This window comes from Plectropomus leopardus, chromosome 18, assembly GCF_008729295.1.
Source record: "Plectropomus leopardus isolate mb chromosome 18, YSFRI_Pleo_2.0, whole genome shotgun sequence".
Lineage (NCBI taxonomy): Eukaryota > Metazoa > Chordata > Actinopteri > Perciformes > Serranidae > Plectropomus > Plectropomus leopardus.
In genome coordinates this window covers 24,619,796-24,646,849 of record NC_056480.1, presented here as the reverse complement: position 1 = coordinate 24,646,849, position 27,054 = coordinate 24,619,796, and the positions used below count along the sequence as shown (strand labels likewise).

At 38.4% G+C, this 27,054-nt stretch overlaps 3 protein-coding genes across 4 annotated transcripts; 1 reads left to right on the top strand and 2 right to left on the bottom strand.

Moving 5' to 3' along the window:
• Window positions 1-9,034: 9,034 nt before the first annotated feature.
• Window positions 9,035-14,158, bottom strand: nudc (nudC nuclear distribution protein). The gene is made up of 9 exons (XM_042506592.1): window positions 13,987-14,158; window positions 13,253-13,330; window positions 12,933-13,142; window positions 12,773-12,841; window positions 12,555-12,668; window positions 12,260-12,454; window positions 12,053-12,136; window positions 11,852-11,970; window positions 9,035-9,331 (listed from the first exon to the last, which is right to left on the bottom strand). The coding sequence occupies exons 1-9, from the start codon at window positions 14,059-14,061 to the stop codon at window positions 9,280-9,282; spliced, it is 996 nt and encodes a 331-aa protein (XP_042362526.1). The 5' UTR covers window positions 14,062-14,158; the 3' UTR covers window positions 9,035-9,279.
• A 2,312-nt stretch (window positions 14,159-16,470) lies between these two features.
• On the top strand, window positions 16,471-17,315 carry LOC121958332 (nuclear receptor subfamily 0 group B member 2-like). Its single transcript, XM_042507243.1, has 2 exons — window positions 16,471-16,987; window positions 17,077-17,315. Exons 1-2 carry the CDS (start codon window positions 16,471-16,473, stop codon window positions 17,313-17,315), a joined length of 756 nt encoding a protein of 251 aa, XP_042363177.1.
• A 2,808-nt stretch (window positions 17,316-20,123) lies between these two features.
• kdf1b (keratinocyte differentiation factor 1b) lies at window positions 20,124-26,246 on the bottom strand. 2 transcript variants are annotated; one of them, XM_042506906.1, is made up of 4 exons: window positions 26,203-26,246; window positions 23,709-24,658; window positions 23,029-23,115; window positions 20,124-20,981 (listed from the first exon to the last, which is right to left on the bottom strand). In XM_042506906.1, exons 2-4 carry the CDS (start codon window positions 24,637-24,639, stop codon window positions 20,887-20,889), a joined length of 1,113 nt encoding a protein of 370 aa, XP_042362840.1. In that variant the 5' UTR covers window positions 24,640-24,658; window positions 26,203-26,246; the 3' UTR covers window positions 20,124-20,886. The 2 variants fall into 2 exon arrangements, with proteins under 2 accessions (XP_042362840.1, XP_042362839.1); XM_042506905.1 differs by having other exon boundaries at window positions 26,048-26,221.
• Window positions 26,247-27,054: the final 808 nt, after the last annotated feature.

Below are 27,054 nucleotides of genomic sequence, written 5' to 3'. Positions count from 1 at the left end.
GCATCATCTTAAACTTGTCTCTGGACGCACGACTGAAGACAAAAATACAAAGTCAGAAGAAGATAAAGTGTGCAAAGACCTGCAAGAATCTGTTTTGGCTTCTGGTTGTAAAAATCTTTGATTTTTCATTCCAGAGTTACTTATTTAAGAAAGGTGTAAAGTTAGACGGGAATGAACAAAGTTGATGTGTAAAGACAGAACTTGAAAGACAATCGTCTCCTTCCATATCAGACAATATCACACCAGAATAATGAACCTTATATTAGCTGCATATTCAGAAGTCCTTCTCTGCTCTTAGTCAGTCCCAAATTATACATTTATAACATGTTGATTACACGTTTATAACCCCCCTCAGCTCCACACAATGAACAATCCTTGATCATTTTGATTTTATTCCTAAATATATAAAATGAAAGAAAGTGATTTTGCTAACATTAATGTGTATATGTGTGTAAATAGAATAAATTAACGTCCAGTGTTTTCCATATAAATGTGCCTTTTGTGATTGCAATAAATGTTCCGAGTTCAGACTGAGAGACACAAGTGCCTTCTCCCCCCCCCCCCCCTCCCGCACAAACCAGTGTACATATCTATCTATTTGTATTTGAACTCACTGTGAGTTTTATTTATGTCATTTAATAATAAATTAAAGATGTTTGTTTTCTCAATCTGGAGTTTTTATTGTATTTGGTGCACACTCGTAAAATGATTTTAATTCCAGCTGTGTGTACTGATTCTGTGCTTTAAACACTATAATAAACTGTTTTTTTTTCCGTGACACAAAGTTTTTAATACACAGCAGGAAAAATAAAGCACAGAAAAACCTCTACAATGACACTTAAGTCCCATAATCTGCAAGGTTAAAGGTCAAACAAAGGCCACTGTGGTTTAATCAATTAGCAAAACACCAGGGGTCACGCAGAAGACAACTTTATATATATTCTCATTTTGAGTCCATGGGTTTCGAGTCGAAGTGCAACTCTCACGTCTGCCTCGTGCATCAAACCTCAATGATCAAACTTTTGGCCCCCGCAGTATGAGCTTTCTTTAAATAACAGCGTCCGCACGGCTACGCTAAGTGAACGCGGTGTTTCAGACGTGTAATTGAAATGACGAGGTGATGGAGAAGTGTCCAGTTTAAGAAATCCATCGGAGTACTTTTCCATCACTGGCACCCTTTTGTTACAATCTGCGTTATGGTGCGACGTACGGCCGACACATTTAGATCTGCATGTGAGGAGAGTCAAAGGTACGGAATACAGACCCAAAATGCTAACACCCACGACTGAATTTAATAAACTCAGATGTCCACGTTACCATGGCTATAATGCCAAAATCAGCTTTGCATTATTATAAGGAAAATAAGAGAACGCAAACCAAATTCATTTCATTCTCCCAACCTTTTCATTTGCACTTAATGTCATAATTTAGTCGATATATTACCATTAATAGAGTAAAAAAATGTCAAGAAGTAGAGGATATTAAAGGGAAAAAAATCACATGAGAATTGATACATTTTTCTTAAAATGGCAAGTGATTACTTACTTTTTTTTCATGACTCAGGGTGTTAGTGTAAACAGCTTTGTGTATAACAATTTTCCTAATTTTTTGTTTTTTAATTTGTATTTTATTTTTCACTTCTATTTAATTCATAACATGTAAAATTACAAAAACATACATATTAAGGAAAAAGTGCAAGTGCACATTTAAAATCTAAGAAACATCAGAATTATTTTGAGGCTTTTTTTTAGAGCAATATACACGCAAGAAAAAACCCACAAAAGTGTCCAAAAAAAGTGAAAACACATAAGATTAAATAAAAATCATAATTTAAACAACAGGGCTCAACTGAAAAAGGGAAGAAAAAAGTCAAAAACAAAACAAACAGTTTTTGGTTGGTTGTTTTAAATAAATTTATTTTACATTACAAGGGTATACAGAAAAAAAAAAAACATGGAATAAAATAAAATAAAAAAATCCTAATCTGAAGTACCAATCTCAATTGACAAGGGGAAGAAAAACAAGTGAAAAACAGTAAACGTTTTTTGCTGGTTGATTCAGCTCCAGGCTGGGCTCATACCTGCGGCCGGTGACTTGGCCGTGCACTCATGATGTCAGTGGTGTGATGTGTGTGTCAGGCCCACAGAGGCTCGGCCCCTGAGCAGTGATGGAGTGGTCCTCACCGAGGTGCAAATGAAGGCTGGAGGGTTACGGGGCCACGGGCAAACAGTAATGAAGCAGCAATGTGACCTGCAGCTGGTGGGGCCGATCACAGCAGAGCAAAGGTCCCCTCATGAAACGCTGATGTCTCTGAAAAACTCTACTTTACTGCCTTCCAAAAAGAAGGAATTTATCTCCGTTAGCTTGAACAAAATACAGTAGTTGTCTTTGTTTTAAGTGTCAAATGAGATGTGGACTTCTGTAATACACTGCTTTCACTCACATTACTTAAACATAAAAGTAACATTAAAGTAAAAGTAACATTACTTAACATAAAAGTTTCATATGTTCTCATAAAGTTATATTGTTTTTATAGTTTTCGTATAGTTTTATTAATTTTTATGGCATTTTAATGTTGTAGTCAGTCACTCTAGCTACTTGGGTAGTTTCATAAAATAGTATTATATTTATTTATAGTATATATTATAAGTCGAGCACATGTTCCACATGTAAACCTTAATTAATAAGTATTAATTAGTATGAAGTAATTTTCTCTGAGTTGAAATAGTACTTTAAAGTAGCATGAAATTTTAATATGTAAAATACAAGTGCCTAAAAAATATTAAGGCCAATATTTGTTCTCCTTTTAGCTCTGTTTTTGGTCTCCACCAACTCCTGAGAAAAATATCTGGCTCTAGCTGCTAAATGCTCCACTTTGGTTACTGGTTCATCCTCGACTTTGTCTTTTTGTTGGTGTCGGCAGGTTGCGTGCAATTTTTGATAAAAAAAAAACCAACTGCCTGCTGCCGATGAAAATAAGACTGTTCGGAGTTGTTAACTCATTGGAGTGCTCTTATGAATGGCACTTTTGGTTATTTTCTGTAGCTGATGCTTTTAATGTGAGCGTCATCTTTTGAGGTCTTCAACAATTCAAGCAACCTGTTGTATGGAGTACAAAGGTCATATTACCTCGTTTGTGTGATCGTGCAATGATTAACAAAATCACGTGAGGACAATAAAAACAGAAAAAAGTTGTTTTTTTTTTAAATTTGTCCCATTTACATAGTATAAACAGATGCAGTACTGTGCATACTGTACATCCGCATTTTGAGCTTCTGCATGCTAATCCAACTGAGTTTGTTTTTAACAATCTAATGGCTGCAACATGTACACTTTTTACATATGATATATCGATTATTCTCATATGATTCACTGGACCAATGAACAGTGGACATTATTTTGACATTAGTCGGCATTTGTGAATCACTCTGAGCCATCACTAGTATGTAACACTGCTGTGTCTACAATCTCTACCAGATATAGTCTGGCCAGTATAGCCTTTTCATTATGGCTATTATTTATAGAAATAGAGTTGGAAAGTGGAATGACTTTAACATGTTAAAAGCCAGAAATAAAAGATTACTAAGTCCTTCATCTCCAGTGTGTTTGAGTACTTGTTTATGAGCAGTTGTCCAGACTTAGTAGGGAGGATGTTTGCTGTTGTTCTTTGCTCAGTCTGGAGTGATAAACAGGTCCTGCTGGGCCCGCAGCTATCTCCACCCTCTCACTTACAGTGTGTGTGTGTGTGTGTGTGTGTGTGTGTGTGTGTGTGTGTGTGTGTGTGTGTGTGTGTGTGTGTTGATCCGATGACCCTAAGCTCACTGAAGCTTTTGTTCTCCAAGATGGCTGATCTGCTCTGTACACTGCAGCCTGCAGCCTGTGTTGGCCTTCGCTAATTGACAATTGCAGTTTGACTTTGCACACCGGCCTCCTCTCCACCCCTGGAAGTGTGTGTTCCAAATACGCTTTACAGAGTGTGCCCAGCACCCAGGTGTGGAGGACGGAGGAGTTTAAACAACAGATGCAGATGTTGGGTCGGGTCACTGTTGCTTTATTGTGACTGTTGTTATTAGTTTGTGTTGTAGCAGAGCTGTGGTTCAGTGTAAAACACACCTAAACTACTTTCCAGCTCTTTTAGAGACGCAATTGGAGTTAATTAATCACAGAAGCTCAGTTGTCGAAGGATAGACCGAAAGGGATTAGTTTAGTTTTCATCCAATGTAGCAAATCTAAACTTGACAGATGAGGAAGATGCCAGTCTCCTGTCTCATCTCTGTCCTGGTGTCCCCTCACGTATCCCTCCTCCACTTCCAGGAAAGAGCCACCGAGCAGGCTTATGGAACAAGACAGAAGGACGAAAGCGGCCTCCGCAAACACGGCGCTTATGATGGTGAGTCACATTGTGCGAGGCCTTGCGGTTGATTTATGAGGGGCCGCTGCCAAAAAACAAGTTGTCAAGTCTGGAACAGCGAGTCAGCGCAGCGGCAGGGAGGTGTGTTTGCAGACCGCCCCCTCATCCGCCCCAAAACCTCAGCCCCGTCCCTCTGATGTCTGTGTGTCTTCGTTAATGAAGAAATTCTGGTACCTCGGTGAGACATTGCTCTCAGCTGAGCAGACTCTGTCTCCTCCGTGCCCTCAACCCCTGTGCAGTCACTCTGCCGCCCCACCCATCTGCAATCCCATCAGGCCTCTGGTTTCACCTCCCCAACAGTTAATAGAGCTACTGGAAATTGGGCTGCTACAGTCATCCCCAATCTAAATGCATATATTTTGGATCTTTTGCAGCTACGACTTCAGTTTTCCTTTTTCATTTTTCTAGTTTTTACATTTCTAGAAACAAACAGTGTCAGTGTGATTATTAGATATCAGTGCCATGAAGTTTAGAGGCAACTCTGGTGTTGAACAGTTCCTGTATTTTTTATTTCAGATACATTTCTGGCAAATTCCAATGAATTCCCTTGTTGTGAATGCTGTGTGTGTGTGTATGCTACAAGACAGTTTTAGCCCAACTTATAACAGAGTTCTGCTGTAGCCTAAAACATAGACCTAGCCTGACTACTTATGCATTCAAGACCCAAAACTTACCCAGATCCATATATTTTCTTTACTTTGTCTGATTTTTGTCCATTACCTTGCCACGCTAACACAACACATTAGCCCGAAAATGGCTCCAAACTGACCTGAAACAGGTTTGTTTGGACCTGATGAGTTCAGAGCAGGTTGGAATCATTAGGTGGCAGAGCTCTTACAGATTGCCGGTTACAGAAAATGAAATACTATGGCATTTTTAGATTAATGATTTGAAAGTACTCAAAGAAATGGAAAAATACAGTCAAACTCCTTATATTTTTACACATATTTGGCCATTAAATTTGATTCTAACAACTGTTCCAAGTCCTGTAAATCAACAGTCTCCAACCTGAAGATAAGGACACCGCAAGGGCACCCATGGTTAATGTCTGGGGTCACAAGATGGTTAAAAGAATACGTAAGAAAAAATACATATTGGCTACCCTTTTCACCCTTTTCTAGTGTGTCACGTTCAGTGAAACAAAAGCACCTGAAAACAGGCTAATGAACAGCAGAAAGCAGGAGGCCAGTGACAAAATGTTACAATGATTACTTCTTTTCTATATCTGTTACTTATTTGGTCTCTATTTAAAACTGGGTGTCAACTAACTGACTTTGAAATGATGTTCGAGTAAGCTGCACAGAGACAGACAGTATTTTGTTGTGTCACTGCACTACAAAAAAAATCTAAGTGTCCACCTGGATTCGTATTTCCATTGTTGAAGCCGAGCAGAGCTGGAGCCAATAAATTCCGCTGGCTGTTGCAGAGTTATTTGTCCCATGAATGAATGTCACTTATAATCTTTCCCACAAAAGACAAAAAAACAGATTTTAGTGGGATTTTGTTTTTGTTCAGGGGAAAAGAGGACATACAATGGTTATCTGGAATTATTCATTTTTGTGACTTTTGTTTGACTTGATTTTTATTTTCTTTTGGAAAATGAAAAACTGGATTCTTTTACCTTTGCAGTTTAAAAAATGTAACCATTTAATTGAATTGCTAACAATTAATGTGAATGTGTGCGGCCACGTATAACCTGTGATGTGGTGTCACAAACCAAAAAGGATGGGAACGGCAGCTTTAAATGTTAAGTCTGATGCTCTCCTTTTCTGACTCTTGAGTATATTTGAAATCGAGCTCATTCCATTTGCTCCTGTAACATCTGCCCTGTTATAAAAATCACCTCATGACCTAAAAACCGTAGTTCAATGGTGACCTGCGGGTCAGCCTTTTTCAAAAACACTACTGTCCCAATGAGACAGATGTCCGAGGAGTGTTTTTGAACTACATGAGCAATTTCACACATTAGGAGGACTTGCTAGGCAGCATAAGCTAATGTATGTTTCCTCCGGTCACCACAGTGATGGTGACAGCCTCTCACCATCCTGACAGGCCAGTCCAGTTAGCTGTGGACAGTCACACCAGCAGAAAAGACTTGTAAGCAAACTGGTCCTCACTGAAGTAACATTTAGCAGAGATGCATGATATCCAGTGTGGTCTGAGTGAGAAACCGTGTCTTTGGCTCATTGGTAGCAGCGTGCTGATTATCCCCATTGTTCAGACGGCATGTCAATCACTGCATTCACTCACAGTGCAGTTTGAAAGAGTAAATTAGCCCGCTGTGTATAAACGCCTGGATGATGATTACAGTGAACTTTACATTATGTCTTTCTGGGCAGCTTTTCAGTTTTGAGTCAAGGTATAGTAAAAATGCTTACATTTTACTGAAAGTCATAATTTCCGCCTCAACCTGAAGTGGCATAGGCATTGTGTGCATGGTCCCTGCACCATGCTTTGACCCTGAAGTTCAGCCGTGGTACATCTTGAGAAATTGTGGCTTGCTGTTTTTTCCGTGTGCCACTCATGGTTGTCAGCAGAAATAAACAGCAGGAATGGCATTTTGATAATTCTATCAACTCTGTATCACCTTTTATTACAGTTTTCAGTCTTTATTTGTCACAGATGCAAAAATATAAACATATCTGTTTTACTCAAATGTTCCTGTTTCTCTTTCAAAATACAAGTCCTCTGACAACATCTCTGTTGATAGAATCCCTTCAGTTGATGACATAAGGCATTTTATTGTGGAACATTTGCAGGACAGTGTTGTTGACTATGCAGGAGCTTGCATGAATTCATAAATGAGTGGAATCTGTGCTTATAAAATGTGGAAATACAGCAGCAGGCAGCCCTGCAGAAGCATCACAGCATCAACGCTGCCAGCGTGAGCACCACAAGCATTGCAAAGTTGCTGTCATGCACTGCTCACACAGCCAGTGTGTTTCTGGCGTAAGGTAACAGCATTTACAGCATCTGCCACTCTACTGCCTTTTTGACATTTGTAACGTCAGTGCCGTGTTGACCAAATAACATTCCCCTACATGTGTCAACCTACCCAACAAGAAATTCTTTACATTGTATACAATTTATTTTCTTGCCCTTCCTATCAGTGTCTCTCTAGTGTTTGCCTTCAGGCAGGTAGTATGACTGAATATAATTTAAGGGTGTTCCACTGATCATTTATAGTCTCCTGTGGGTGGGACAAGACACGCTCAGGTGCGCCAAATTTCAAGTTGATTGGGATTTATAAAGAGAAACAGGTGTGGGACGTGTATGCACACTCTGTCATAAATCAGGATATTTTTGTGCCTATGTGCACTTTCTGTATTTTGGTTGTACGTCACCTACAGTCGCCTGTCTTGTGCACAGTTTTATAATTGAGGCCTCAGGTTACTAAATGCACTAAACACTTTAGACATTGCACCACCTGCACTGCATGTTTCAGATCTGTTTGGGTTTGGGAAACGCTCACCTAAGTAAAAGTCACTTAATGAATATGTGCTGTAGCATTATCATATTTAATATCATGTTTAAGAAACTGGTACATAAACAATTTCTTCAATTTCCTACCCAGCAGGTGTATAGAATTCATGTGGGTACTCATTGTGTATGAAATATACAGGACTCAACCTTTCAAAATCACCTTTCATTCTTTAAGGGAAACACTGCTCCCTTGTGGTTCAAAATGAAACTTTTTAACCTGAGAATGTTGCATTTTAACCCTTTAAAACCTGCATTGACATCAGTTTTCACGTAGTGTTCAGGGGCCTTTCACAAGATATTTAACCCTTATAAAAATTGGGGAAAAAAAAGTTTTCTTTTGAAAGAATGCAGAAAAAGTTTCAATAAATTAGTAAAAGGTGAAAAGAAAATCACTTGATTTTGGTTTTTTTTAATGGTGGGAAGATAATTAGAACATTTTCTAAAAGTGAGGGGGGTGGGATCCAGAAAACTATAATTAAAATCATAATTAAATATTGAGTATTGTTACAAAAACATATTTCTTTAATTTTCATTACTTTTTTGAATTGTTTTCTTGCTTCTTTTTTGTGTTTGATTTTCTTTTCTTTTACCTATTTTCAGGGAATATTCTTGTAAAGTTTTACAAATCTGGCTCATTTTGGGGCTATCATTTCCTTCTCCTTGTATTTTTTTAAAGAATTCAAAGCAATTTGCTCAGGTTTCAAAGGGTTAATCTTTCCCATTTGTGCACACACAATATACATTAGCTGCAAATAGTTCTAAAATATTTGACAATTTCAAAGGTATGTGACATGTTTAACATATAAACTTCAAAAAGTTTTAAAAAAATCTGTGTCATCCAAGTTGGCTCTACATCAGGACTTTTATTATGCAATTAACCTGCATGTTGCAAAACAGGTTCTTATTGTAGGCCAGTAGTTTTTGGATGTGATCCAAATATAACACACGGCTGAGTTCAGTGACTCTGTGGGCTGGTAAATCCTCTATTCTTGGCCTTGAACTTTTCAAGGTTGTTAACTTCTACATTTATAGCCAGTAAAATACAAAAGTGAGCAGTTAAAAGCTTGAGAATTTTAATTTTACACTCAACCCTGCCGGGCAGTGCTGACAGCACAATAAACATAACCTCTCATGCATCACTTTGATTTTATATTCATTTATTTAAAAAATCCAGTCACATCTTTAAATATTGACACAACATGCAAAGGGGGAACATGGAGAACATCTCAGTCATCAAGCCAGAACTCATGACAACAAAAAACATGATCCAACGCACTAAAACATGTTAGTTAACAAAACTGCGTCGGTGTGAGCAAATGAACGGGGAAGCTGGGCTGGTGCCTCTTGATAGGATGCATGTGATCATGTATGTTTCACAGTGAGTCTCAGCTGAATTTGGCTTTAGAGAAATCCATCTCTGGGTGCTGAGCCATGAACCTGCAGAGACAGAGGATGTCAGAGTCAGAAACAAAACAAAATGCAGTCTGTCGTTCATTTCAAATCACCTTTCTGACTGCTTTTTAATGATCTCATTGCCTTTAGACGTATGTTTTCTTTATCTTTTTACATTATTTATTCTATTTTAATCATCTTTTATTGCATTCATTCTTATATTTTTGTAAAACTTTATTCATTTAGTACTTATACTGCTTTTCCAGATCTGCCTGTTGTATCACCTATATTCCTCTTACTTGCTTTATTATTGTTGTCCTTTTGTATAAGCATTTTGCACTTGCTTGTTTTTTGGACTCTGTGTTTGGCGTGTTTGTTCATGTTTATTATTCCTTGAGCTCCTGCCTTTGATTTGTCTGTCAAAGCACTTTGTAAACAATGTTTTTAAAGGTGCTATATGAATAAAGTTATTATTATCATTTTTATTTTTTCCAAATGACAGATCACATTTTGTTACATCATTTGTTGATTCTTTTTTACATGTTCTCTTTCTGGATTGATAACATTTCCTTGCTGGACCTTTAGCACTTCCATCTGGCCGGGGAGTGATTTTTCTTTTTTAAACATAAACATATTCCATCGAGATCACACCATCAGACAACACATTTGATTGGAAAGACCCAAAGTGAACTTTGTGTCAATAAAAACACTCTGCAGCTCGGTCACCTCGGCAGTATTGTTTAAGCCTTGTAAAACTATACAAGATGGTTAGAGGCCGCTTTAACAAGCTGAAAGAGGAAGTGCAGATCAACACAACAGCAGACACGTCTCCTCTGGTCTGAGAGCAGCCGAGGAGGAAGAGGGGTCATTTACTGCCAACAGTGATAGGAGAGCGTCCTTCACATCAAGTCTCACAGCTCTGGCTCTGGTCAACATCCAGGTCTTTTCTCCCTGAACCACCGCTGTGTGTAATATTTGGCATGATACGTCATGGAGGAAGGTGGCTACTTTTCCTAAACTACTAACATCACAGTCAGTGTCATGTTCTGAACCATTTGACACAGTGTTTTGCATACATTGACTATTTGAAGTAGTCAGCCAGGTAGAGCAACTGTAAAATACAAGCCACTTTCAAGTGGAGTAACAAAACAGTTACTCTTTGTTACAGTAACAAACCTCAAATCTAGCAGTCCAAAAAACCTCTTACAGTAAAATGAGTGCAATATGAATAACATTATGACTTTTCTCAAACATAAATAATTATAACTAGTACATTCTTTCTGCAACAAAATAGTCCAGCCTGCATACCACTGCCTGCTGATATGAGTGCTGTATTGTCATATTTATAAGCACATATTCCACTCATTTATGAAGTTATACAAACACCTGCACAGCTGACAACCCCATCCTGTAAATGTCAGTCTATTGCTGCTGACGAATGCGAGCGCCACGCCTAAAAAAATGGCGAGCACCCTTTCTCTAGATGTGCTGCAGCTCAGATGCGCCTGACAAGCGCTGCTCAGGTGTGCAGTGTGCACGCTCTAACTCGATAACATGAGCACCGAAACAAAAACAACACAATCGGCGCTGCTCACGCTCTCATGGCGCGCGCTATGTGAAACAGTGCGACGCGTCGATGCACGTTACGTGAATAGATGAATTTACGCAATCAATTACGTTGACGTGTTGCCCCAACCCTAGAGGGGCTTGACAGAAAAAAGTTTGAGAAACACTGCTCTAAGCTGAAATTGCAAAAACAATCCAGCTGGTAACATTGAGACAGCGCCTGGACGCAAGAGATATGTGACCTTATTATCATTGTTTTAAAAAAGCAGTGTGGTGACGGAGACATTTCATAAACCAGACATATATATATACATATATATATATATACACACACACATTGACCTGCTGATGCACACTGAACCCACGCCGTTCATGAGTCAGCAGTCCCTTCATTCTGTTTGTAGAGACTCCAGTCTGCAGTGTTATTTACACACGTCACCGCTAAGCATGCAAATACTTTTAAAGTGCACAAAACCCAACGTGATCATCCGAAGATGCTGCAGTCCAAGTATGGGCTTTATATTGGTATTGTACACCACCGTCATGAAGAGGAATTTTGAAAGAAAACTACTTAAAATATATTATGGCAGGTGAAGTCACTGGTCGTGCTGTGAGACAGTAACACAAATGGTGACAGATTACAACTCATCTGTGTTGAGATCAACGCGTCTCCATGAACCAGGTCACGTCTGTGCGTGGCGGAGGCTGGTACTAACACCACACTACCTTTTATTTCCTGCACTTACAGCAGTTGAGTCTGGCCTTGAGCAGAAATATGTAACTCTGAGGGCAAAACTAGAAAGGCAGCTTTCAAATTTCTTATCTTATTTTATTTCTTATAAAATCTTTATACATCATAAAGCTGCTGTTGACCTCAACCTGAACACAGTATCTGCTTCGGAGAGTTAACCATTAAAAACAACGAAAAGAAAAGATCTTTATGATGACAAAACCTGAAAATCTCAACAGGTGGATTATTTGATGCACTGGCAAACTTACTTTTTAAGAATGTCCTGTTTCTTCTGCTCTTCAGATGTAGGCAAGCCCATTGATTTCTGCCTTTGGTCATACATCATCTTCTCTACCATACCGCGTGTCTCCCCGTCCAGATCTGACAGCTGCTCAGCGGGAGAAAACACACAGTTAGGATGGAGCAGGAAGTCAGTACTGCAGATATATAGCAGCTAGACTCCATCTTACCTTTGAGTTCTCTGGACAGACTTTCTTGGTGTTAATTTCTGGATCTGTGGTAACAATCTTACTCCACCACTCCATTTTATTAATCTGAAATTACAGAATATGATTAGGCTCAACAAGCCAGTAGTTCTTTCATTCACACCGTCACTGATGAAGAGACACAGACCATCAGTTATAACTTCAAGTGACCCAAACAAACACTGTTCTTACCTTTTCCAAGTGGACTGTAACGACCTTGCCATCGTCGATGAGCCAGGAGCTTTCTTCTACCTTCACCTCGTTGTAAAGCTGGCCTTCTAAAACGGGAGGGTGTCCCTTCAGGCCCACCTTGATGGTGCGCCGCTGGAGGTCCACGACCACATCTCTCCCCTTAATGCGGAAATTCACGTTGAAAGGCACCACAAGCTGTAGGAGGAAATTAAGAATGTATATTTCTTGTTAGACTGTGTTTTCAGCTATCAAAAAGAAAACTGCAACAGAAATTTTTAATCCAAAAGACACTTACATCAACTTCAGACAGGGATTGTGTCCACTTGTAGTTTGGCAGGTCGGCTCCATTTCCGGCATTAGGCTTCAGTTTATCTTTGTCCTTCTCATCCTCTTCTCCCTCTGACTCAGACTGGACAAATGGAAATTAACATGAGTAGCAGAACATTTTGTTGCTCATCAACAAAAACTCTTTGGCCTACATTTGACTGAAGAACTGTCCAAACGTCCACTCACCCCCTTCTCTTTTTCTACTTTTTCTGCATCTTTTTCTGCTTCCTCCTTTTTCTCCTCTTCTTTCTTTTTCTAAAATATACAACACATATTAATTCATATTTATAACAGAACAATGGTAGCGATTCACACGTGGCAGAACACCGAGGCTCCCTGATTTCACCTTGTCAAGCTCTGCCTGAAGTTTCTCTGCATCTTCATCAGTCAGTTCCTGAATTCTGGGACCGTCGTCAAGTTTCTTCTTTCTCTCTTCCTCCGCTAGCTTGGCGGCTCTTTCGGCTTTCTCTTTCCTTTCCTTCTCCTGTTTCTTCTGCTTCTCCTTTTGGGACTTTTGGGCTAGCTGACTGTGGTGGGCGAGGGCATCTTTGACTAGCTGAAAGGAAGATGGACATAAATAAGTCATAAGTGGAGGTATGTCTTTCTTTACAATATAGTGCAGGAAATAGTCCAAAATGTTACAGAAGCTGTGATAACACTGCTCACCTTCTCTGCAGCTCCTGATTCACCACCAGTGAAAAAATCAGTTTTGCGGCGCAGAAAACTGAAAAATGTGTTTACTAACTGTAGAGAGAAAAACAGGCTGTCACAAATTTAATCTCACAGATTCATTTTTACATTAAATTCTCAATTTCTTCCTCACATCCTCTATAACCTCCTGTTATTAGCCTCTTTGATCTGCAAACCCTTGCATTAAATGTTTTACATCAAACAACTATGTAATCTTAATCTTCGATTTACTCAATGCCCACTAATCATCAAAATCGTCTGTTATTAATAATAAACTGTGTGGAAAGACAATTCAGATTCTTCTAGAAATGTCATTTGACACTACCCATCCACACGAGACCCGCATCAGTGCCACATAAAAATATAAAATTGTGTAATGAACATTCTTAACATCTATCAGTTAAATAGACCATCAAAAAATGAGTTTAACAAGTAAAAACAGAGATTTTAGTGAAATTTTGTGCTTCTTTATTTGCCAAATGTATGCCAAATTCTACAGTACACCGCTTTGATTACAGAAGCAAGGGTTTGGCCTATGCAACACGACAGCCTACTGAAAAACATAACATTTTCTATAAAATTACCGAACACGTTTGCTTTTTCTGTATGCGAATGCTAACAGCCGAGGTTTTCCCTGCTAGCTTACAGGCTAACTCTATTAGCTTCATCAATAGCTTCAGCTATTACACGTTAGCGACGCACTAACTTACGTCTTGTACTCCTCCTTCGTGTTGCTGTGCCATAACAAGCAACATGCCGTCATACTTTTCTTCATCGTCACCCATTTTGGTGGACTAAAAAACGGTTTAATAAAATCTTTAGCTTTGAGAATGACAAGCAAAAAGTTAGCGACAATGTGAGGCCCGTAGTCACACCACTCACTTCCTGGAAACAAACCCCGCCCATGCTAGTTTTGACCAATTGGAAGAATAGATTTTAAATGACAGCCAAAATGTCCAATAAAGTGAGGAAATCGATTTACGGAGCAGCTGAGGGCGCCCAGGAAGAATATTCTAGAGAAGAAACGGAAAAAGATGATTTTATGTTCAGTATTATTTTAACCCTTTGAAACCCGAGCAAATGATTTATGTCAAAAGCTTGGGAGGAAATTAATAGAAAGTCAGATTCAGATATTGTGTAACACAGTAACAGCTAATTTTAAGGCATTTTTCTTGTTTTTTTATTATTATTATTATTATTATCATGATTATTATTATAGAGACTTATAGAGTTGTGGGAGACTTATAGAGTTGTGGTTTAGCACAAGTGTCTTTAAAAAAAATCCAACATTTATGAGGATTTGCTCTTTTTCTCTATCTGATATAACTTTTAAATTAAAATCTTTGAGTTTTGGACTGTTGGTCGGACAAAAAACATTTGAAGATGCAATTCTTGGATTTTTAGAAAATGTATTGAGCATTTTTCACCCCATTGGAGACGGTACTAGCTGAAGTAATATGACCATAATACTTTTACTCATAGAAAGTATTTTCACAGACAATTAATTCAGTGCTACTATAGGTCAGTGATAAGAGAGAAAGTGATAGTCAGGTGCTACTTGCCAAGAGTTTACAGCCTTGTCTGTGGCTCAGATAACTGTAATCTGGGCCACAGACAGAGTGAGGGGAGTTTTTATGATCTAATTCCAACATAAAGAACAGTTCTTCCTCAAATTCAAATCTACACATTTTCCCTTTTAGCTGTAGTGCTATTTATCAATCTAGATTGTTTATGTGTGAGTTGCTGACTGCTGGAGATATTGGCCGTAGAGAATTCTGCCCTCTGTTCAAAATAATGCATCAGGAGGGCATTCAGCTTGTGGTGCTCAATGTGCCGAAAAAATACATAAAAATTCAACAGCAATGTCTCTTTCCAGAGACCACGACCCCAGCTACTCAAAATTATCCACAGACCTTGTTGTGAGTATCATTCTGGACCTATTTTCTTTCTACTGAACTGCACCTGCCAACTGTATCACTGCGCAGAAGGAAGGTTGCATCTCCTGCGAACCCACCTAGCACTGAGCTAGCTAAAGTTACAGCCCAGCCAAGGAGACTGCCATAAATGTTTTCATCTGGTGTTGTCACAGGCATCTCATATGAGGTTACAAATTGTAGGCATCTTCCTTAATTGATTGTTGGTAAAATTAACGATTGATTAATAAACTGTCATTTGAAAAACAACAACAACAAACAAACAAGAAAACTTTACTAATTTCAAACAATACCATGTGTTCACAGCAGCATATTGCATATGCTTTGACAGAAATGCAGTCTATCGATTAATCATTTAAATTTTCCAAGTTAAGACTAATTAATTTTCGTCAATTAATTGTTATCATCCTAATCTCACTCATGACTAGATGCATGTTTCCTTCTGTGCGGTGCTACAGCTGGTGGGTATAGTTTAGTCGAAAAAAAAGTTCACTCATGAAACTTCTCACAACAACGTCTTTGAATTATCTTGTGTAACCAGGTCATGATTTCTGGAAAGAGACATTATTGTTGAGTTTTACAAATGCATTTTTTGGCGCTTAGAGCAATACAAACCAAGTGCCAGTTAGTTCCATTATATTGGTGAGAAGGCAAACATTTTAACAGCCAATATCTCCAACATTCTGCACCTTACGCCAAAACAATCTTCATAGATAAATACAGGTAAGAAGATTTGAGGGTGAACAGTATGTTTAATTAAAAATACAATTTTTGAAGGAGTTGAAAAGTTTGTTGCCTTTGTCTGCAGCACGCTTGTAATCCTCAAGACCTATTAAAACCTCCTTTGATCCAGTTCCAAGGTGTAACTGGGGCACAGGTCAGATGGCAGCCTGTGCATGGACCCTGTCAGTCCTTGATAGGTTGGTACAGGCTGAGTTAATGGCTGAGGTAAACATGATAAATGTCATTCACCCCACCAGCTTTCTATTTCCCTCTCCTGTGCAGTTGCTGTGTTTAACTAGCCTTATCGCCGCCACGTGGAGGGAACCAAGATCCACCGAGGAAGTCCAGGGTCACTTTTTTACTCCTCATATGCAGAGTCTTAAAAAGGCGGGCCAACTTTACAACTTTACTTTACTTACTGAGCAGGTAACATCTTGGATGAATACAGTAGGACCTGAGCTTAAGGTGGAGTTACACAGTTTACGCTTTCTGGAGCCTTTACTCTTTGCAGAAGTAATTTGCGGACACTTTTCATTCATGATGTTTCCTCTAAAAGACGCTTGCTTTGGTTACCGGGTTCAGCATCCTCACAATATCCTTTATAACATCTTGAGCGGAAGAGAGACTGGCCACAAACTGGACAGCACAACTCACAACTGTCCATGTAAGCAGAGGACAGTTTGTCTGAAGGACCCAAAGACCACCTGCCAAGTTGCCTGCAGCGTGCTGATAAAGACCGTCCACTTTGTCAGAAGTTTGCCGTCCTTCGCTCAGCTACCATCGGGAGACAGGTCATCATTGCTAAGACACTGCTGGGTTCCTTTATTTGTTCTGGGGCTCGCCCAGGAAAAGATGGTGTTTGAAGTGACTGATGTACCAAATTCAAGCATCCTCAGACAGATTCTGCTCGGACCAGGACTCACTGAAAAGGAGGCTGATCATCCGACTATTGCTGATGTCCACAAACTGAAAGCGTGTTTGCATCAGCTGTGGAATCTGGATCTTAGTCCAAAGGAATATGCTTACCTGAAGGGTGCTTTCTTGTTTGAACCAGGTAAAAGTCATCTTTATTTGCTGAGTTTCAACAGCCAATCAGCATGCTGGATATGAGCTTAAACAGAAACTTCTCTTGATCTGTTGCAGCTGTAGAGGGATTGAGCGTCTCATCGTTCATTGAAGGCCTCCAACAGGAAGCTCAGAGAGCTCTCCGGGAAGTCGTCCACCTCTTGCACCCGCAGGACACTGCTCGCCTCAGCCACGTCTTCCTAGCAGCCTCCGGCGCACGGACTGTCAGCCACAGCCTGGTCACAGAGCTCTTCTTCAAACCAGTTATTAGCGACACAAATATGTTACGTTTGTTAACAGAGATGTTGTTTCTGTAATGAGATCCCAGAAAAAAAAGCTGTACATGAGCTGAGTGTTGTAATATGGAATTTTATACAGTGAACCTTGGTTGGAAAGCACATTAAATAAACCTTTTGATATCTTCCTCAGCTTGATGAAGTGATTATCTTATTATTCTGAGTGTCCTAATGGAAGGGAAATTTAAAAATAGTGTGGCTTGACCTTAATCAGAGCCAGCTTTCATCAGCAAGTGCACTCACTTTTTATTTTGCATAGCTCTCAGAGTGCATAGCCAACACAAAATAGACATTCAGCCATGGCCGTAGCTGTGAAGTCAACATTGGGGAGGACCACATCTAATGAGGGGGTCCCCCTACCCCCCAAAATCAAGCCACTTTACTTAGCTTTTAAAGACAAACAAAAAAAAAGGGAAAATGACCTCAAGAAAGTGCTAAAAATGAAACTTTCTTTTTCCCGTTTCCATAACATAATTCTAAATATGTAATTAAGAGAAACATGAATATTCTTTTCTGGACATTTTATCCTTTTGACAGTATCTAATAATCTACCCCCAGCTAATTTTCCTATTCCTTCCTTTTACTTGTTTTTTTTCAGTTTGTGTGACATTTCTTGCCAAGCTGGTAGTTATGTTTTTTCTCCAGAGATGTAAATCTATTAAAAGGCATCTGAATGCAGCACAAGAAAGCAAGAAAGTGTTAAAGCTGTTTTTTAGCTTTTTTTAATCCCAGAACCAGAAAATGTCAGGGTTAGATGAGCCTTTTAATCTTTAAAGTGGTAAATCGGGTGCTTGGTGTTACAGGTTATTGCACAAGATTTGCTTCTGAAATTGTATGACGGTGTTTAGTGTTCATCATAGTGATGCTCTGAAGTAAGAAAACTGTGAGAAAAAAAGCACACTTTGACTCCCCCATGTGGCCTAATGTGGCCAAACAACAAGCAAACACTTTGTATCACTTCATTGATTTTATTGTTTTTACAGTGAGACATTGGCTAAAAGATGGATTACTGTTAACAAAAGAACCTGCCTGCATGTCTTTGCTGAAAACACAAAGTGCCATACTCCGGCGAGAGGCCAGAATTTGGAATTTAGGAAACCTTCAAAGAAAATCTAATGTACAAAAGAAAACAAAAGCTTTAGCAGACATTTCAACCAGTTTAGTGAAATAAGCAGCGTGTTATGACACTTACGGTTAATATGACACAGACGCAGTAATCACCATACAATGTCGTTCCAGTTTCCTCTTCTTGGTTGAAACCAGAGCAACCAGTTTCACACCATTTCATTAAAACAACCTGATGCTGCAGCCAGATTCCTGACAAACTAAAAAAAAGACATAAAAAGGACAGATTCTGGGAGACAAGAGTGAACTCTAGATAGTTAACCCTTTGAAACCATTGCTTTCAGACGCCTTTAACCAGTACTTAAACCTTAAACCTTTGAACCTTTGAAATAATAACGAAAAATTTGATTTTGGGATTGCGGGTGTATGGATATATGTTTAGTTCATTAGAGTATAGGTTTAAATGAATAAAGACACTGGTTAATTGAAATTCGGTGACTTATGGAGAAGGGGTGCGATTAAAAAAAGCACTTCTTCTCAGTCCTTTTCAAATATGTAAACCAAGTACTTGTGTTTGTGTACTTTTGCTGTGTTTGTTATGTTTTTCATTGTCTGTAAATAGTACTTTTTTTGTCCATGTGCTTGTTTGTGTAATAATTTCTCTATTTTCTTTTTTTTACATGTTCAAAATAAATCAAATGATATCAAGAATATTTTTTTAAAAAAAAGGGTAAAATGTCAAGGAAAAAAAATGAAAAAAGCTAGGGAAAACTATATTTAAAGCTAATTATCATAATTATGTTTTTAAAACTATTTGACAGAATTATTACACTTTTCAAAGCACTTTTCTAGGTCATTCCCACTTTTTAAATTTGTATTTATTTAAACTAATTTTCCTGTACTTTTCTACTAATTCCTTGCTCATTTTTAGGTCATTTCTTCCCATGTTTTTTCAAAACAAATCAAGCCAAATTCAGGTTTCAAAGAGTTTCACCATTTAGAGGATGTGAATCAGCTGCCCATGTGTGTTCCCTGATGGTACAACAACAGGTCACATGACCAACTGTAACCATAAAGCTACTGCTGATAAGACAGAGCTGAATGAATTTCACTGTACCAGCTGGCCAAATTCCCATCAACATCTGGGAGCAAACGCAGCAAGCATGATGGTGCAAGAAAACAGACGTTCCCTTCATAAATCAGCTTGGGATAATGTTGCTATAGCAAGTTAATAGTCATATTGCATGATACAACCTAAAGTACAGCCTCAACCCGGCTTTCATAATGCCTGTCAATTCGAGATGTGAGTGACAGGAGGGACGGACAAAAACAGCTTCCAGACGACCACTTAACTTAAAAAAAAAAGAAATCACACTCCAACATTAAACATCTCAACAGAAAAAAAAATGAATCTTGACATGGGCAAATTTGAACTCAAAGTCCACTCCCTTTTTCTGTGGCTTAAAACTTGTCTTCTTCTGTCTGAGAAAAATTGATATTCTTTACCTACTTTCTTGCCAAAAGAATAGCACTCCCATATCTGTCTGCTATATTTGAAGCTTCCGCAGCATAAAGACTGAAACAGTTAGCATGCCTCTTTCCTAAGCTAACTAAACACTCCTATCAGCAGCTTGAAAGCTTGTTATATAGAATAAGCAGAAGTGGGACCAAGCCATTGTTTTTCAAGTTGCAAGTAAGTATATATATATATATATATATATATATATATATATATATGTATATATATATGTATATATGTAATGAGCTGTTTCCACAGTCTTTATGCTGCGCTATAACGTGTAACTCTCTGCAAGAAAGCAAAAAAAAGCGAATTTCCCAAAATGTCAGACTGTTCCTTTGACATTCTTAGTTCTAGTGTACTACCAGGCACACATAAAAAACTCCACCTAATACCATAATAACGGTATTTGAGCAGTGGTATAACTAACTTTTCCTCCGGCCAAATATTGTCACTTCATCCTATCACACTGTTGTGACTTACATTCACAACAAATCAAAAAAATCACTGTAATATTGGTTTAAAATAAAATCTATCATGACGACAAGATGATGAAATGTGCCATAAAAATAAACAACGTACAGAACTAAATCTACATGTCCTTTGCAAAACAACAGCAGAATATTGTGCCCAGCCAAACTGAGTCAAGTTTCATGAACATAACTCCGTCAAGGACGTGGGGGCGGTTAATCGAGATACAATAAGAGCCATTAAAAAACTGCTGGTGATATCTGCCCGCAGGGCGAGCTCTCAGTCCTTCAAATATACACGTCATACTTATCGAGCATAAATATCTACACGCAGAGCCCTGAGTTCACTGAAGTCCTTCAGACAATGTGAATTTTCACATTTTCTTTTGCCGCCGCAGAGCCGGGGTCTCTGCGAAGAGCTCGGCTCAGCCACAGGCTCCTGTGCAAGTAGTGTCGCCTTTCAACGTCCCGTACGTGACCTTGTGGACGCAACGTGACAAATAATCCAAGCATAATAATCGCTGGCGCAGAGCGGGAATCATGTTCTCACAGAGGTGCGAATCAGTGGGACACCTGAAGAATTAGTCTCCGTGTGAGAGGGCAAGTAGGCTGTCGGAGAAGTGGAAGTATGACCTAAAAAATGACAGAAAAAAAGATGATTCCTCAGCATTCATCTGAAGAGGAAACTGAGCATTAATTCTGCTCACTGCTTTCCCTAACTGCAGTGATAGACAACTAAAAATCACTTCCACATCTGGTGTATTTGAATTTCTAAAGAGGCTGTAGTATGTTGGAGAGATTAGTTTATTTGTACAATATTAAAAACTGCATGAAATCCAATTTTTTAAAAAAAAAAAGTGAGGTCAAGATGCCACAGCTTACACAAATGGACCCACCCACAACTTGAAAAGAGCTAACAAAAACAAAAATGAGAAAAAAACTCTAAATTAACATTTTACCAAAAAATACAACAGAAGATAAATGACAACAAAGGGCAGAAAAAAGTAACCAGTCAGTTAACATTAATCCAATAAAAACCAAGATACATAGAACACAATACAAAGTGTTAAGGAACACAATACAAAGGGTTAAGGAAAAAGGATATATATATATTATATATATATATATATATATATATATATAATATATATATATAATACATATATATATATATGTATTCGCCCCCCACTAATGACTGAAAACAATTTTTAAAACTGGATTTTATATCATTTAAAATAATCTTTATTTTTGCACTTCTTCTTCTCGCTATTTCCGATTATTTTATTTATTTTTAAACTTTTAAATCATTTTGTCATTTATTTTTCATTTTCTCTCTCTCTTCACTCTTTTATTGTAAATCTGTATACTTTATTAAGTTTTGTATTTTATTGCTCTGTAAAGCACTATGAATTGCACTGTTGTATTAAATATGCTGTACAAATTCAGTGAATACTTTGTTGTAATCACACAAAAGTTAAGTGTAAAATAACATCAGTAGTCCAACATCTGCAGAGGGCCACCATAAAGGACAGGAGGGTCATTTCCTGTGTATTTATTCAGGAGAGTAATGGTGTTTTAGAGACCCGGTTCACTTTCTTCTACGAAATACTTACATATGAAGTGTACTTTATAGACTCCAGTATTTGTTGCTTTTTAAGTTAACAAAATAATGTGCCACCTTTGTAAAAGCCTCAAGGGTTCTCAAACTGGGAAGAAGGCTGCTGAAACATGAAAAAAAAAGAAAAAAATCTGATTCCTGAGGCAAAAATAACAGTGCGGTGTGCTCTGATGACAGGCAATCGCAAGTCAGGTGTGCGTTTCTGCACAGCGACAGATTTTTGACAGGGAAGACAAACAGATGACGTCCAGCAAACATGTCAGTCACACCTGAAATGTGATAAAGGCAACCCTGCTCTCAAGTTCTCCATCAGTATACTGAGAGACATTTCTGTCTTCTGTGTCTAAAAACTGAACGCTTTGGCCACCTTTAATATGATGTATGTGCAGGGGATACGGCTGGGATTTCTTTTTCTTTGGCTTTACAGAAAAATACCTTCATTGAGCTTTTGAAAAACGTAATCTCAAATACTGAATAAATTAAACATGAATAAATTTAGAGATCAGGGTGCACTTGGGGGACTCATTACTTATTCATTAATAGAAATCTAGGTTACACTTCTGCACCTGTATACAAAAAAAAAACACAACTGCATTTAATAAAAACAAAAAAAATCTAATATGTTTATTATACTGCAACATATGTCAAAAATGATCAATATTTACTTAAGATTTAGGGTCTTTGTCTCTTCAGATGTAAAAATGGATGATGTTAAAAGCTAGAAGAGAATTTATGAGGAAGTCAAACTCTGCTCGATCAGTACTGTGTGGGCAGCCACTGCTGGCACACACGTACATGATGGACTTCCCCAGTTATATGAGCCAAGTTATGGAAAACAAAACGTGCACTTTATTCAAAGGCACTGACCAAAATACTGAGAGTAAATGACACAATATTCAAGCTACAACTGCACATCTCATTCTTTCAAAAACAAGAGTATGACATATAAATATATATATACACATATATATATATATATATATACATACATATATATATATATATATATATATATATATATATATATATATATATGCAGTATATATATAAAGAATTTCTTACCTCCGTTGGTCCTCCACATCTCTCTGGCGCACTTGTCAGACGAGGTCAGTTCTGATATTTGGATGTTTGGATTTGATTTGTAGTCATCTTGGAGAGACAGAGCAAAAGAGTAATGGTTACCTGACAGCCAAAACAGCGATTGGTGGCTTTTTTTGAGGCTTATTCAAGTCAAAATGTGAAATTGATATTTTTAAAAGCAAACTCAAAACCTACATTTTTAGTTTGGCTTTTAATTGAACTTTTTTTTAATCTATTGACTATTTATCTATTGTCTATTTTATTATTTTTATATTTATATTTTAGTATTTATTTATTATTTTACTTTGTGTTATTATTTTTCATTTAACTCTTATTTACAGTTTGAGTATTTTACTTATTTATTTTGTATTATTACTATTGTCAATTTATTTATTTATTTATATTTTTTAACTTAATTTTTTTATCCTGCCTCTGGTGTGTCCTCACTTATGGTAGCATTTCCTTAGTTCCTGGTTTTAATGAGCACTGTTTTTGATTTTGTTTTTTGTGTTTTTATCCGCATGCTCGTGTGTATGTGTGTGTGTGTGTGTGTGTGTGTGTGTTTTGGTTTTATTGTATGAAGTACTTTGCGCTACAGTTTGTTTGAATAAAAAGTGCCATAAAAATATAGTCTGACTGACTGATTGATTGAAATAACTTACTGTTGTTGCTGAATGAATAGGACTCGCTCTCCCTCATTGTCTCATTCCCGCTGTCCGACAGCGTCCTGTCCATCCTGGAGACGTGCGGCCTCTTCTTCGTGCTCTTGCGGGTGCTGATGCGGATGATGCCGCGCACCAGCCGACACTCGGCCTCCTGCTCGTCCATCTTGTGCTCCTCCGCCAGTGAGTTGATGAGCTGGTTGATGGCCTTGCTCTTCCTCAGAAACACAGAGTCCGAGGTGCACCTGGCCAACTCTTCGATCTGATATTCCGAGTAGAGCTCCAGCAGCTTCTTAGTAATCAGAGAGTCTACGTCCTCCTCGCCATCCTCCCAGTCATCAAACCTCATAGACTCCTGCAGGGACGGATGGCTGGGTTGTGTTTGAGCACTGAGCGGCGGCACATATGATGGAGATTTGGTTTCGACGACTAAATACTCCCTCGGGCTGTCAACTTTGACTCCAGCGATGCGCACGTCCCCTAGCCAGTCTGTGCCGTCCTCTTCTTTGTTGTCTCCTGGCTTCACAGATTGGAGGCTCACCTTCTCTGGTTCGTCTGGGGAGCTCTCGTTTGGTGCCAGGCACGGAGCCAGGATGGAGCGCTGGCAGACTCGGTACAGGCCGCAGGTGAGCACGCTGCACATGAAGGTCCTGCAGCTGCTCGGAGGAGCGCAGGGATTGCAGGTTTGTGTCGTGGAGTTAGGATCAGCAGAGCCAGGAATGAAGCCAATGGTCTCAGACTCCTTTCCATTAGCATCTTTAGGGTTTGCTTTATGGACTGTCTTTGGCTTCGGGGTGGGGAGCCTGTCCTCCACTGGGTCCACACAGCGCTCCTCGTAGGACGACCTCTGGCTGCTGCTCTGGCTGGGTCCATGCCTGTAGCTGCCGTGCCCCGAGCTTTGTCTCAGACTGCCAGTGCTGCCTGCGGACATGACTCACTGCCTCCAGGGTCTGAACAAGCACGAGAAAAAAATAAGGTCAACTGAGGTGGAACTGAATGGAAAGATAATGTTAATATAGCATCACTAAACAACTGCTATCAAACACTTGGACAAGCTCAAATAACTTGACGCCACCTGAGGGCATCTCTCTTCAAAACAAATGTGAAACTGCTATCCCCAGGTGTCAGGTGAAGTCGCCTGACTGGTTCTCTGGAGGCAGAGGCAGACGATTAACTACTGAAAGTATGATGTCATGGGAATTTTTTTTTTAAATTGAACAAAAATGTCTCATTGCAATTATTAACCCTTTAAAGCATGAGCAAATTAGATTTCTTTCAAAGATATGGGAAGAAAGCTATGAGCAACAAAAGAAGAAATGACCCAAAAATGATCAAGAAATTAGTAAAAAAAAGAACAAGAAAATGACCTTAAATTAGTAAAAAAAAAAAAAAAAAATGTATGTATGAATGAATGAACAAATAAATGAATAAATGTTAAAAAAGGCAAACATGACTTGGGAAAGGGCTTATAAACAAATAAATAAAAAAAAGACAAACAAGACTTTGGAAAGAGCTTAAAAATGACAGTAATTCCATAACATGATTTTAAATTTGTAATTTTGATAATAATAAATACGTATTTCCCTAGCTATTTTCCCTTTTCCCTAGAATTTTTTTTCATATAAAAAAAGTCTGGTAATATTTTGCAGTTCATGGAATATTTCTTACAAAGTTGTTCATTGCCTATTTTGCCAGGTTCTGAAAGCAGCACAAAGTGATCTGGGGTTCAAAAGGTTAAGAGAAAACAAAATTATTATTTGAAAAGGACAAAGAAATACAAATAAAAAAGCAAACTGCCGCATGCAAATCTTCTGTGTTTACACAGTAAAGTTGAATCAACGAACACCATATTCATAATGAATCTGTAACAGCATCACTGTGTAGAAAAATAACCTTTATTTTGAGCAGGTATGCACCTGTTTGTAGGTTGCACGAATGCCGAGCTCGAGAAAAAAAAACGTATTGAATCTAAATTTAACTTTGATTACAGTTTAATTGGCTATAAAATTACTAAAAATACATAAAAAATCTTTAAATTGTCATTTTCTCTGATAGACTCTGGCGTTCCGAGATATGACGCCGTGTGTTAAATATTTACAGTGACTATATCATGTAGTTACTAGCTATAGCTAATGAACAAACGAGCGAGATGAACATAATATTTTAGTTATTTTCCTCACATGTATTTAAAATATCATTAATTCGGCGTAGCAGTCGGGCTACCGTCTGACACACGTTAAAGCTCTAAGCTCTTTCGTGTATAAAACATATTTTCACTTTCATGGCGACTTGTCATTGCGGCTCTCTCCTCCATTAAGGACTTAGTAAACATTACTCACAGAAAACACGGTGCGTCCACCAGCTGACCTGCCTGTTAAGGTTGTCTTCGCCGCTTTACATTAAACATAACAGTTTTAAATCCATTTTCGACGTCGCATATAATAGTTCCGTTAAAAAATGTCTGTTTCAGGAAAGTTTTCGACTAAATCCGTACCTGAGCGTCAAGGTGGAGGAAAAGCACCAGGTAGCGACAACAAGAGGTTGGACTTCCGGTTGTGACTTTAAAAAATAAAACGCAGTTAAATTGCCGCTGTGATTTTAAATGAGAATGATGTATATTAACATTTGTAGTAATATACCGTAAAGATGTTTAAATAACGTAGCAGTTAACCGAGAAGGTCACCATCATATACACGTTTTCGCAACATAATAAACGCCCACCTCCTAAAAACAAGTCAAAATGCATACACTTTTATTTTGGCATTATTTCCGGTTTTCTGACTGAAACTAAGCGAGCTAATGTTTACGCTGCAATTATTTTTAAAGCAAAGTATTGTATTAAAATGACAGGCTATATATGATGCTACCTTATTAAATGTCCAGTGTGTAGGATTTAGAGGCATGTATTGGCAAAAATGGAATTTCATATTTATAGCTGTATTTTTATCAGAGTATAATCGATCATCTGAAAATAAAACCGTTTTTTTTCTAATACAGAATGAGCCATTTATATCTGCAAACAGAGTGGGTCCTCTTCTGCGATGTGTGCTAAGCTCTTCCTACAGTAGCCCAGAATGGACAAACCGGACACTGGCTCCTAATAGGGCCATTCCTTTTCCGTAGTTTTCCTACACACGGAAGATGGAAGACGTTACAGTTGGTTGCAATCCCCAACCTCACCGTTAGATGACACTAAGGGGCTATTCACATTTCAACTGTTTTTGCATGAAATGTTAAACTATTTTGCAGTTTGGCGTTTCGTTCACATGACGACGGCATTTTGGGGGCCTGAAAACACAAACTTTTGAAACCGGAGTCCAGAGTGTAATTTGTTTGAAAACGCCAC

Coding starts and splice junctions, on each gene's coding strand:
- LOC121958332 (XM_042507243.1), top strand. CDS start 16,471: ATGATGTTTCCTCTAAAAGACGCTTGCTTTGGTTACCGGGTTCAGCAT. Junction 16,988..17,076: donor TGCTTTCTTGTTTGAACCAG/GTAAAAGTCATC, acceptor GATCTGTTGCAG/CTGTAGAGGGATTGAGCGTC.
- kdf1b (XM_042506906.1), bottom strand. CDS start 24,639: ATGTCCGCAGGCAGCACTGGCAGTCTGAGACAAAGCTCGGGGCACGGC. Junction 23,116..23,708: donor CTATTCATTCAGCAACAACA/GTAAGTTATTTC, acceptor TGTCTCTCCAAG/ATGACTACAAATCAAATCCA. Junction 20,982..23,028: donor GATGTGGAGGACCAACGGAG/GTAAGAAATTCT, acceptor GTCATTTTTTAG/GTCATACTTCCACTTCTCCG.
- nudc (XM_042506592.1), bottom strand. CDS start 14,061: ATGGGTGACGATGAAGAAAAGTATGACGGCATGTTGCTTGTTATGGCA. Junction 12,669..12,772: donor AAGTAGAAAAAGAGAAGGGG/GTGAGTGGACGT, acceptor CCATTTGTCCAG/TCTGAGTCAGAGGGAGAAGA. Junction 9,332..11,851: donor AAACAGGACATTCTTAAAAA/GTAAGTTTGCCA, acceptor CTGTCTCTGCAG/GTTCATGGCTCAGCACCCAG.